At 42.8% G+C, this 13,404-nt stretch overlaps 1 protein-coding gene across 1 annotated transcript; it reads right to left on the reverse strand.

Annotated features, from left to right (window-relative positions):
- Positions 1-5,866: 5,866 nt before the first annotated feature.
- LOC116974020 (G-protein coupled receptor 183-like) lies at positions 5,867-13,017 on the reverse strand. The gene is made up of 2 exons (XM_033022131.1): positions 12,917-13,017; positions 5,867-7,248 (listed from the first exon to the last, which is right to left on the reverse strand). The coding sequence occupies exon 2, from the start codon at positions 7,221-7,223 to the stop codon at positions 6,159-6,161; it is 1,065 nt and encodes a 354-aa protein (XP_032878022.1). The 5' UTR covers positions 7,224-7,248; positions 12,917-13,017; the 3' UTR covers positions 5,867-6,158.
- Between the last annotated feature and the right edge of the window lie 387 nt (positions 13,018-13,404).

Genomic DNA, 13,404 nt, shown 5'->3' on the forward strand with positions numbered 1-13,404 from the left:
AACCCAATTGAGCATGTCTTTCATATGCTGAAGACAAAATTGAAGGGTGCTAGCCCCCAAAACAAGCATAAACTGAAGATGGCTGCAATACAGGCCTGGCAGAGCATTAGATTAGATTAGATTATTTAATGACCACACAGTCAAGCTGGTGGAATTCAGGTTCAGTACAGGATGTTACAAGGTAGGCTGATTCCCGTCAAACATAACATAAAACACAACATCATACAATATACAGTACATGCATGGGGAGGATATGTGCTGTTGTCATAGTGTGTTCAGAATTCGGATTGCGTGTGGGTAAGAACTGTTTTTAAATCGAGATGTCTTGGCGGACAGTGAGCTGTAGCGCCTTCCTGATGGCAGCAGGTGGAAGATGTGGTGAGCTGGGTGGGAGGTATCAGAGATGATTTTCTTCACCCTTGACACGGACCGTTTGTGATGGAGTGATTCTATTGATGGAAGGGGAGTGCTGATGATTTTGGGTGCTTTGTTAACTATGCGCTGTAATTTATTACGGGAGTGAGTGTCTAAACTGCTGAACCAGACTGTAATTGATGAAGTGAGCATGCTTTGGATGATGGCTGTGTAGAATCGGATTAGGAGGTGTTTCCTCACTCTAAACTTCTTGAGCTGGCGGAGGAAGAAGAGTCTTTGGTTGGCTTTTTTGTAGATGTGATTTGAATTGATTTTCCATTTGAGGTTATTGCTTATGTGAGTGCCAAGAAATTTGAATGAGTCAGTGGTGGATATGGGTTCGCCTGAGATGAGTAGGGGGGTCTTGGGTTGTGCCTTACGTCTGAGATCAATGATGAGTTTGTGTGTTTTTGATGTGTTGGACATCACCAGAGGAGACACCCAGCAACTGGTGATGTCCATGAATCGCAGACTTCAAGCAGTCATTGCATGCAAAGGATATGCAACAAAATACTAAACATGACTACTTTCATTTACATGACATTGCTGTGTCCCAAACGTTATGGTGCCCTGAAACGGGGGGACTATGTATAAACACTGTTGTAATTTCTACATGGTGAAACCAAAATGTATAAAATGGCCTTTAATAAAATCTGACAATGTGCACTTTAACCACATCTGATTTTTTTCTATTACAAATCTCAAATTGTGGAGTACAGAGGCAAATATATAAATAATGGGTCTTTGTCCCAAACATTATGGAGGGCCCTGTATATCATGATACAAAATGGCTCCTTGAAGGAAGTGTGCTGTGGTTTGCAATGGTGCTTCCCAAGGTCAGTTTGGAGTCTCTTGCTTTTGTTATGTTTATAAATGTTATAGATATCCATTTTAGAGGCAGACTTGTGGTTCGTAGGTGACACAAAGCTTGGAAAAGCAAAGGATTGTGACCATCTTGGTTGAAGGTTTCAGGATGGTTGACTGGGTGGTGAAATGGATAGAAACATTGGAGGTTTAGAGCAGGAAACTATATTGTGCTCCCCTTTGGGAGGATTAAAATGCAAAGAAAATATAATCACATAGTCTTATAGAGACTTGCAGCATGAAAATAGGCCCTTCTGCCCAAATTGCCTTTGCCGAGCAAGGTATCACAACGATCAGCCATGATCACAATGAATGGCCACCTCCTGCACCTATTTTCCATGTTTCTATGTTTCTTTGTATCCATCTACTCTATCTGGGATGTCAGGACTTTCATATGAAGAAAGACTGGATAGACTTGGCTTATACTCGCTAGAATTTAGGAGATTGAGAGGGGATCTTATAGAAACTAACAAAATTCTTATGGGGTTGGACAGGCTAGATGCAGGAAGAAAAAAAAAAAAAAAATTGTTCCCGATGTTGGGGAAGTCCAGGACGAGGGGTCACAGCTTAAGGATAAGGGGGAAATCCTTTAGGACCGAGATGAGAAGAAACTTTTTCACACAGAGAGTGGTGAATCTCTGGAACTCTCTGCCACAGAGGGTAGTTGAGGCCAGTTCATTGGCTATATTTAAGAGGGAGTTAGATGTGGCCCTTGTGGCTAAAGGGATCAGGGGGTATGGAGAGAAGGCAGGTACGGGATACTGAGTTGGATGATTAGCCATGATCATATTGAATGGCGGTGCAGGCTCGAAGGGCCGAATGGCCTACTCCTGCACCTAGTTTCTATGTATCTATATATCTATCTCCATCTGCTTGCGTTTTGCCCAGATCCATCCGAAACCTACCTATCCACATACCTGTCCAAATGTTTTTACATTATGTTATAGTACCGACCTTAACTACAGTATCTCCTCTGACAGGTCGTTCCATATACTCACCACCCTCGGTGTGAAAAGGTTTCCATCATGACGGCCAGCTTCAAGAACAGCTTCTTCCCATCACCCACTCGGATTTTGAATACTACACTACATTCACCTCAATGACTACGTTCTTTGATGCATTGTGTCTTTGGTACAGACTTTGGGGTTTGCACTATTATGGTTACCTATTATTGTAGTTATTAATTTATTAATTTATTAATAATAATTAATATATATTTACCTGTGTGTTACTGCATTTATGGGCCTGTTAAGCTGCAGCAAGTAAGAATTTAAAAATAAATTGGATAGGTATATGGATGGGAAAGGAATGGAGGGTTATGATCTGAGTGCAGGTAGATGGGACTAGGTGAGAGTAATGCCCCTGTCCCACTTAGGAAACCTGAACGGAAACCTCTTGGAGATTTTGCGCCCCACCCAAGGTTTCTATGCGGTTCCCGGAGGTTGCAGGTGGTTGCCGGAGGTTGCAGGTAGTGGAAGCAGGTAGGGAGACTGACAAAAACCTCCGGGAACCTCCGGGAACCGCACGGAAACCTTGGGTGGAGCGCAAAGTCTCCAGAGGTTTCCGTTCAGGTTTCCTAAGTGGGACAGGGACATAAATGTTCGGCACTGACTAGAAGGGCCGAGATGGCCTGTTTCCGTGCTGTCATTGTTATATGGTTATATGGTTAATTTTGTGTTACGTTGCCGGTACATATGACAATTAAATACACTTGACTTTTGACTCTTGATACAAATGTAGAGGACTACGTTTAGACTAAAGATAATCCCAGCTGAACCATTCATTCACACCCAGTGCCCAGGCCCAATTTGTTGTGTGATATGCTCGTTGCCTTGATGCAAATGAGAAGTGAGAGTTGAAGTTCATGATCTTTTCATCTAATTTTTGCCAATGTGTAAGAAATGTTCAGTGCATGTCGAAGACATCAATGCCCCAGCATGAGATGTGATGGAGAGGTAGCTCCTTTGTTGTGTGAAATCCTGGATGCCAATCTCTGATGGGCAGAATTTCTACCAGAGGTGCATAACACTTCCCATGCAAGGTTTACATGTTTTAATAAATTGCAATGTCTTTCTGATCTAAAATTTGTCTACAAAAGGACACAAAGTGCTGGGGTAACTCAACAGGTCGTCAGGCAGCATCTCTGGAAAATATTGATTGGTGACGTTTTGGGGTTGAGGTCCTTCTTCAGAGTGTGGAGTGTTAGAAGAGCCTGCAATGAGCGTGCAAAAATCACATGAATCCATTCTGAATATGTTTCCAGGAGCTAATGCCAGTTACTTAGACTTGTTGGTACCAAAGATAGACCCAAAATGCTGAAGTAACTCAGCAGGTCAGGCAGTATCTCTGGAGAAAATAACAGGTGATGTTTAGGGTCGAGGCCCTTCTTCAGACTGAGCTCAAAATCATACTTGTGCACAAATTGGAGGTAGTGACAAGAGGTTTGGAAGGAGGCTGCAAAAAGTGGTGGGCATTGCCCAGTCCATCACCGGCAATGATCTCCCCACCATTGAAGGGAAGTTCAGGTCATCAAAGACCCACACCACTCTAGCCATACTCTCATCTCGCTGCTGCCATCGGGAAGAAGGTGTGGGAGCCTGAGAGCCATTACCTCCAGGTTCATGAACAACTATTCCCAGCATCTATCAGATTCTTAACCCACGTGGCACAATCCTACCTCCGCACTGAATAACAATGGACTTTGTGTAAGGTTGCACTTTTTGATACTATATTTTGGTCTGGCCGCCTAATGTAACTGATATTTTACTGCATTTTTATTGTTTCCTGTAAATCTATTTGTTGTGTTTGTGCGTTTAATATGTCTGTAAACCTGCAGTGAATAATAATTTCATAGTTCCAGTCCTAGTGTCCCAGTATAACAATTAAACACTCTTGACTTGACTCTCATTGTAGGATTAGTCTCAGTGAGTAACTGCAATGCATTTTATGGACAGTGCACTATGTAGTCTTTGGTAGAGGGAATGATTGAATGTTTAAGATGGTGGATTGGAAAGCAATCAACCACATTGCTTTGTCCCAGATAATATTGAAGCACTACTCATCCAGGCAAGTAGAGAGTTCCCAATCACACTCCCGCAAGTACCAACCCAGAGTACATTCTGTTCCTTATTATCAGAGCTTCTTGCAAGTGCTGCCCAATGTGTAGGAGTAGCTGAGGGAGGGCAAGAGGTGGAAACCTGGGGGAGGTTATCTTGACTCTGTTTGGCCTTCTGCTATGAGACTCCAGGGAACCTGTACTCATGGTTAGGGGCTCCCAGGTCTACTCCAACACTTGGACCAGTCCTTCATTAGATTAAAGGCAGCTCAAGCCCACCCCGACAAGGGGATGGGTAATAATCCCTTGCCTTGTCTGTTGCACCCGCATTTCATGAGAAAAATGAAGGAAAATGTGGACAGTGGGAAGAAGACCGACGAAGCTTGTAAGTTTCCAACCACATCATTTAATCGCACATTGATGCTTCTTCCAGTTTGTTAACAGATGCATTGTGTGATCTTCCTATACACATCTGCATAATGAACAATATTTATGATGCAGGACCTGCAGTCAATGTATGGCAGGTACACAAAAATGCTGGAAAAACTCAGCGGGTGCAGCAGCATCTATGGAGCAAAGGAAATAGGCAACGTTTCGGGCCGAAACCCTTCTTCAGAATCTGGAAACTGAACCCTCCCTCAGTCAATGTATGGCAGGCAGGCAGGCAGGCAGGCAGGCAGTGCAACTCGAAACAAACATCAACAATGATCATATCTTAAACAAAGCTATGTACATCATGCCAACACTGTGTTTTCATTCACAAGACATTATTTAACAGCATATGAATTGAGCTACTTGTCATGTGGGTATTACATTTGCCCTACTTCAATCCACCAGACTTCCCACTTGCATGAAAAACAGCATTTTGATTATCCACATTTCAAATAAAAATAAATGTCAATTTTAAGTAGATCAGTAATATAACAACAGCAATGAAATATTGCAGGCAGGGAGAACAAATAACAGCACTTAAAGGCAATCACATCAGCTCATTACGTTTTACTACTGGGAGAAGTTCTTACCAGGAAAAGGGCTAATTTCATCCATGATAGGGTTTAGGGAAAGGGTTCACAAACTGTAAACTGCTCGGGTTTCAATGCAGGCTTTGGGAAATACTTCAGCATGCAGAAAGTGAGAGAAATTCAGAAAACTCAAAGGCAGATCGCAATTAGCGATGAGTCCGTTGGTAATTTTAAATCCATCATTGCTAGATTTATGGTAACCAAATTGTCGGGAAATTGTGGCCGTTGGGAATGAGGTCTCGGATCAGAACAGATACGAGTGGAAATCCTGACATTTCTTTGGAGCAGCTCAGTGCACAGGCTTAGCACGATGAAGTGGATTTGTGAAGTATGTCCTCTCTTTCCAACTGTGCAGTAATCCCCAGAGCTGACCCTGTGACAGTGTAGCACTCCATGAGCACTGCCCTCCAGCTGTGTGGCACTCCTATACAGCCACTCCTATACAGGCGCACTCCTACTACTGGCCCTCCAACAGTGGGACACTCCCTCAGTACTACCCCTCTGACATTGCGGCACCCTCTCAGTACTGCCTTTCTGATAGTGAGGCATTCTCTTAGTACTGCCCCCTGACGTAAGGCCTTATGTGTTCAGATTGCTGAAATGGGGCTTCAAGGGGGTATGAGGGTAGGATTCGCTGTGGGAATAACATGTCCCCCAATTAACTATACATTCGGCAGGGTAAGATGAGAGTAATGCAGTCAGTCAAAACATTCATTACATGAAATGCCAGTCCATGGACCTGGAGAAGGGTTGGCCCAACAGTGTCAGTCTTTCCACCACTCTGGGGGATGGTTTGGCAAGCATCAGTTTCCAGATCCTGATCCTGAGGCTTGGACCTGGCTCAATGTTGCGTGACTGCTGTTGTTTTCGGAGATAGTCTTGGAGGAGGTAATCACAGTTACCGTAATGTGGCGCCTTATTATTTCAAGAACTTTACTTTTGTAGCCCTTGAATGCAAAGAAGTAGATGAGTGGATCGATGCAGCAGTTGAGGTTCATGAAGCAAACAGAAACTTGCAGACTTGTTTTAAATGCCCGTTGGTGCCAACAGTTCTGTGGTGAGATTAGTTTCCTGATCATGTACTGGATAATGGTCATGTGATACGGCGTGAAGCAGATCAGAAAGGCCAACAGCACAATCAGGATGACGGTGATTGCCTTTTTGTTCCTGCCTAGTTTCTCAGTTAGAGGGTTCTTCTTTGCAATCTTACAGAGTTTCACGTTGACTCGAAAGTAGCAAAAGATTATGACTGCAACTGGCAGGCAGTATCCCAGGACGCAGGCACCAAGCAGCATCTTGGGCAGGTTGGGGTTGGATTCAAGGTTTGGGTACTCCATGCAGGTCGTCATGCCTTCGCTCTCATTTGTCATTGGGATGAGGAGCAGGGGAGAGGTCTGGAGGAACAGAAAGACCCAAACTGCAAAACAGATGTACTTGACGTTTTGCACCTTGCGAAACTTGGCAAATCGAAGAGGGTGAACCATAGCAATGTAACGGTCGATGCTTAACCACGTCATGAAATTGATGCTGGCGTAAGTATTGATATAGAAGAGGACAGCAAACATTCGGCATGGCACCTCACCAAACGGCCAGTCAAACCCCCGGACTATATAGACTATCCGAGACGGCAGAGCGAGTGTAAAGAGAGCATCAGAGAATGCAAGGTGGATTAAGTAAAGTGTGGTTGAGTTAATCTTTGATTGTTTCTGGATAGTTATGTACAGGGCTAATATGTTTCCTGACAAGCCAACTGTGAAAACAATGATGTAAAACAAGGTGAAAATGACTTTCGCTGCCACGAAATGCATGTAAACGTCGCAGGTCACGTTGGCGGAACTATTGTCGGATGTGTAAAGAACGGAATCCATTTGGCCTGAAAGTGGTGTCGTTCTCCTGTTGAAGAAACAAAATAAAACCCATCAAGATATCTCCTCGTTAAGAAGAAAATGTAGTTTGAGAAGCTGAATTTATATGACATAGTCTTTGGACACAGAAAATGCAGACAGCACAAAAATCAAGTTGTGGAAGAAGGGTGAAAGGAGATTCTATGCTGTATACTTGGGGTTGAGGTACCTGTGGAGTGACAGCAGAAACGAAGGTTGTTATCCCCACAGGAGAGAAACTGCACTTGTTCTTCTTTCATGGGTGATAGTTAATTCTTTAAAGATGTTCCTTGAAGATGGCACGCAGATAAGGTGGTTAAAAATGCTTACGGCACATCGAAAAATAGCGTGTAGGAGTAGGCCATTCAGCCCTTTGAGCCAGCACCGCCATTCAATATGATCGTGGCTAATCCTCTAAAATCAGTACCTCATTCCTGCTTTTTCCCCATGTCCCTTGATTCCTTTAGGACTTGATATACTTCTTGATTCAGGGCTTTCATATGAAGAAAGACTGGATAGACTCGGCTTGTACTCGCTGGAATTTAGAAGATTGAGGGGGGATCTTATAGAAACTTACAAAATTCTTAAGGGATTGGACAGGCTAGATGCAGGAAGATTGTTCCCGATGTTGGGGAAGTCCAGAACAAGGGGACACAGTTTAAGGATAAGGGGGAAATCTTTTAGGACCGAGATGAGAAAATCATTTTTCACACAGAGAGTGGTGAATCTCTGGAATTCTCTGCCACAGAAGGTAGTTGAGGCCAGTTCATTGGCTATATTTAAGAGGGAGTTAGATGTGGCCCTTGTGGCTAAAGGGATCAGGGGGTATGGAGAGAAGGCAGGTACAGGATACTGAGTTGGATGATCAGCCATGATCATTTGAATGGCGGTGCAGGCTCGAAGGGCCGAATGGCCTACTCCTGCACCTATTTTCTATGTTTCTATGATTCCTTTAGCCCTAAGAGCTAAACTATCTCTCTCTTGAGCACATCCAGTGCACATTAGTCAGAGTATTGAGTATAGAAGTTGGGAGGTCATGTTGCAATTATATAAGACGTTGGTGAGGCCAACGTCTTATATAACTGGTATTGTGGTATAGAGTATTGTGCAGTTTTGGGCACATTGTTATAGGAAAGATGTTGTCAAGCTGGAAAGGCTGTAGAGAACATTTTGCCAGGGCTCGAGGGCCTGAGCTATAGGGTGAGGTTGAGCAGGCTAGGACTCTATTCCTTAGAATGTAGGAGGATGAGGAGTGATCTGAAAGAGGTATACAAATCCATGAGGTATAGATCAGGTGAACGCACAGAGTCACTTTCCTAGAATAGGGGCATCAAGAACCAGACAACATAGGTTTAGGGTGAGGGGGGAAAGATTTAATAGGAACCTGAAGGGTAACTGCTTTACACAAAGGGTGGTGGGTGTATGGAATGAGCTGCCTGAAGAGATAGTTCAAGACGGGTACTATTGCAATATTTAAGAAACATTTAGACGGGTTTAGACATTGATAGGATGGGTTTAGAGGGATATGGGCCAAACGCAGACAGGTGGGACGAGTGTAGATGGGATATGTTGGTCGATGTGGGCCGGTTGGGCCAAAGGGCCTGTTGTATGACTCTATAACTCTATGACTCAATGTGACATGAAACGTTGATCGAGGCAGACCTGTACATGCAATGATTTAGACCTCCTAACAGATTTAGATTTGACAAGATGCCACGTACGAGGCCAGTGCATAATATAAGAGCCCAAGGTATTGGAGGATGTATGTGAGCAAGTATTGAAATTTAGAAAACAGAGAATTGAAACATGGGGTCCTTTTTTAAGCTGGGGGATGGAGGAGTCCAGGGTTCGGTTCTTGGCCCTCAAATGTTTACTATTTACATTAATGACCTGGAGGAGAGAATGAAATGTAAGGTTTACAAGTTTGCTGATAATACAAAATTGGCAGAAGGAGATTTTAGTTTTGCAACAAGATACAGATAGATTGAGTGATTGCATGCAAATCAGGCAAATGAAGTTTGACGTGGAAAAATATAAGGCCATGTGCTTTGGCAAGAAAGATCAAAGGGTGGATTATTATCAAAATGGAGAGAGACTGCAAACGGGTGAAATTTAGAGCGATCTAGAACATGAATGTGTATGAATCATAAAATGTTATTATATAGGTCCAACAAGTAGTTACGAAATGGCATGTTGGTCTTTTTGGCAAAGTGGTTGTAGTTTAAGAATGGGGAAGTTTTATTATAGCTGTGATAGGTGTTGGTGAGACCACACCTAGAGTACTGTGAACAGTGTTACCCCCTTGCCCAAAAAAGGACATGATGACTTTGGAGACAGACCCAAGGAGATTCCCCAGGCTATATCCTGGAATGAGAAGGTTTTCTTACCATGAGAGGCTGGACAGTTTGAGTCTGTATTCCTTGGAGTTTAGAATAATTCAGGGAGACCTTATTCATACATATAAGATCCTAAGGGCACTTGACAGGGTAGGTGTGGAGATGTGTCCACTTACGGGAGAGTCATGAGCATGGGGATGTGGCTACAAAATAAGGGATTTGAATCTGAGGGGCGCAGAACTTACTTCTCTCAGAGGGCAGTGAATCTCTGGGCTTCTCTGCCCCTGAATGTGTTGGAGATAAATATTTGCAAGATTGAGGAAATTAGGTTATGGGAAACTGGCATAGCGAGGAATTGAGGTCAGCATAGATCAGCTTAGATTGTTTTGAATGTTGGGCCCACGTGGCCTACTCCTGCTCCTATTTTCTTGTATAGGAAAGAACTGCAGATGCTGATTTAAATCGAAGGTAGACACAAAATGCTGGAGTAACTCAGTGGGACAGGCAGCATCTCTGGAGAGAAGGAATGGGTGACGTTTTGGGGCGAGACCCTTCTTCAGGCTGAAGACCAGTTTCCCACACTGGGGTGCCACTTAAAGTGCTGGGGGTATTGGGAGTATGATCTTGTTCTGAAAATGAGCTGAGGTGCAATTTTGAATTTAACTGTGAGCTTCAACGGTTAAGCTTTTTTTTATACAGTTTTACTCAATGGTTTAAGAAAGTTATCATGAGGTGTACAACTTAGAATGCAGCTTGAACTAAATGCAAAGTCAGAAATTTGCACAAGATAAAAATTCAATGCACTTAGGAAGGAGGGTTATAATATTTAAATTGCTTTAAAATAGAAAACATGAACGCTTTTACAAATTTATGACTTTAAAGGCAAAGTTAACAAAAGTGAAAAGATAGGTAATAATGGATAGCAAATCTATTGGAAAGGGGGATAGAATATGTAAAGTTCCCAGGATCAGAGATGGACAAGTGAGATCTACCGCTTGCATTCCTTGTGCCTTCAGGGCACTTCATCTGCCGTGGACCACGTGTGTCGGAAGTGTCCCCTAGATGCTTGAGTACATGCTCAGGGTTTTGATCTTGCCAATTGTCTGGTCAACAGGCACTTGCAGCAATCTCAGGTTTTTTAAAGCGGCCAATTGATTTTTTTCAATGAAAAATAGCATTTATTTTACCTCAGAAATCTTGGTTCAAGCAGCACATTTTTCAACAAGCAAAAAGCAAATCATTCAATGTCACCAATCTTTGTAATTCTTAAATAGGTTTTATCACAAATAATGGTTCTCAATCTCAAAGGGTTTCTACTGTTCCATTGTGCAATACTTGTATTGTTGTTTAATGCATCTATTCTGAAATGTCGCAGAGACCTCACTTGCTCTTGAGTCTGAACATTGTCGGTTCAAGACCCACTTCAAAAATATAATGGGACAGAATAGAAGAATGTGGCCTTATACATATTGGTTTGAGAGAGTAGAGAACATAATGCAAAGGGATCATCTCGCACTACTTGCTTCCAGATCACTAAACGAATAATGTGTGGATTATGTAGATGATGTTTGAATGTTGGAAAATGCAACATTGACGTTATATTTGTATAGCACCTTTAACACAATAAACCACCCAGAGGACAATAGATTCACAGAGTTGTATCGCAGAGAAATGGGCCCTTTGGCCCAACTCATCCATGCCAACCAAGATGCCTATCTATACTAATCCCATTTACCTGCATTTGGCTCATTATCCTTCCAAACCTTTCTATCCATGTATCTGACCAAACAACTTTTCAATATAGTAACTGTACCTGCCTTTACTATCTCCTCTGGCAGGTCATTCCACATATCATCGTGCACTTTGTGTGATATACTGGTTGCTCATTCCCCACCTATCACCTTAAACCTATGCCTTCTAGTTTTAGACTCATTGGGTAAATGTCTGTGACTATCTACCCTCTCAATGCCTCCTCGTGATCTTATAAACCTTTGTAAAGTCATTCCTCAGCCTCCTTTACTCCAGGTAAAACACTCCAATCCTATCCGATCACTCCTTATAATCCAAGTCCTCCAGTCCAAGCAGCATTACCGCTGCGAATGCTTTCTGCACGCTCCCTTACGCAACCACATCCTTCCTGTAGTGTGCTGACCCAGACCTCCACACTGCACTGTAAACTGTATCCCATGGCATCCCAAATCTTAGTCTTGAAAATCATAATTTACCTCCAACTATGTAAGAATAACCAAATGCTTGATCTGAGAGTTGGGTTTAAGATGTGTGGAACGTGGGTGGGGAGGTAAGGGGTGGATTTCTAAACTCTGGAGTCATGGCAGCTGTTCAAAGAATGAGAAAATAATGAGGCTCAAGGACCAAGAAGTGGAAGAGTAGATTGCTTCAGGTCTGCAGAAGATCATCGAAAGAGTGGGAGGAAAGGCCGTGGAGAGTTTTGAACCCAGTTAATAATTTTAAATTGAATACATTATTTTGCAATTTGCCAACATGTACCAATTCCGAACTGTGCTGGCTATTCATGATTATTATACCACACGTTGTGTAGAAATGTGACATTAATTCACACAGTTAGGTCGATAATACCACACCTTCACATTTCACCATCTAACCCCTTGCTTATCATTCCACCCTTTCCCTCAGCTCTCTTCTCTCCTTATTCCCAAGCACCAGCCACCACGTGTGCCTACTGACTGCAGTACACTTCTCCCATGGTCAGATGTTTCTGCCCACTTGCCTTTCATAATTCAGGGCTCAGGCAGAATTCATTTAACGATAATAGTAACAACATAACATAAGCAAGCAAAGAAAGGCCCCTCAGCTCCTTGCTTAGTCTCTGCCTCCTTCTCCATCTCCCTAGTTAACATTCCCTTCTGATCCCCTTTCCTTCCATGTGTTTACCCTACATCCCCGTAAACCGTTCTTTGTTCTTCACCTCGGCCCCAGGAGCAAGATCTACACTCTCCCTACTCTCAGGGGAATGACATGGCCCTTGAAACTTTTGGCAAAATTATTAGCATTAATCTTATATTTAAAGTCTCTACTTTTGGAAGCAGCCCATTTCCTGTCTACCCGGCTAAACCCCTATTGTATTTAACATCACAGCTCAGTTCCAATCGAAAATAATCTTAAGTGGTTTTTATGAATTGAATTTATCCTCCTCTGTATTTTTTTACATCTTCTCCAATCCTTCTAGATCTATTACGTAGGTTTGTTGGCCAAGTCCGCCCCCCTTTGCCTCAAATGTGTGAAATCCAAAGATATCTGGCAAAAAATATTAGGCAACAAGAATAACACCTTTACCCCATAATTAACCACATAAATTCTCACCTCTGAACAGATTTCCTTTATGCTTCACTTTGTCTCAGAATAAATGCCAGCAGAATGTTGGTGATGGTGAGAGGTGTTTGCCCCACAGATGAGAACTGGAATGAATCAAGTCTGAAGCACGGCTCTTTTAACATGCAATCAGTTCAATCTCTTTGTGTGGTTTGGTTTCTGCGTTAAACATTTTCAGCGTACCAATCAGAATCCTCAGACCCACTTTTTACTTTACATCGTGCTCCAGGTAAAGTTCATTCTTTGCTTGAAATGTGATTAATACTTCAGAGGAAAATTATCTTTCATTAATCTGACCTAATTTGAATAGCATTGCTTCTTCACTCTCGTTCTGATTGCTTTGATAAAGTGCATTGAAACTTTCCCACACGTGTCAGTCTGTGTCATTTGCTTTAATCAGTCATCAGGACAGAACGTCAGAGCTTCGAGAGTAGGAGCAGGAGTGGGTCATCAGTAGGGTTGCCAACTGTCCCGTATTA

Source organism: Amblyraja radiata, chromosome 6 (genome assembly GCF_010909765.2).
Source record: "Amblyraja radiata isolate CabotCenter1 chromosome 6, sAmbRad1.1.pri, whole genome shotgun sequence".
Lineage (NCBI taxonomy): Eukaryota > Metazoa > Chordata > Chondrichthyes > Rajiformes > Rajidae > Amblyraja > Amblyraja radiata.

Coding starts and splice junctions, on each gene's coding strand:
- LOC116974020 (XM_033022131.1), bottom strand. CDS start 7,223: ATGGATTCCGTTCTTTACACATCCGACAATAGTTCCGCCAACGTGACC.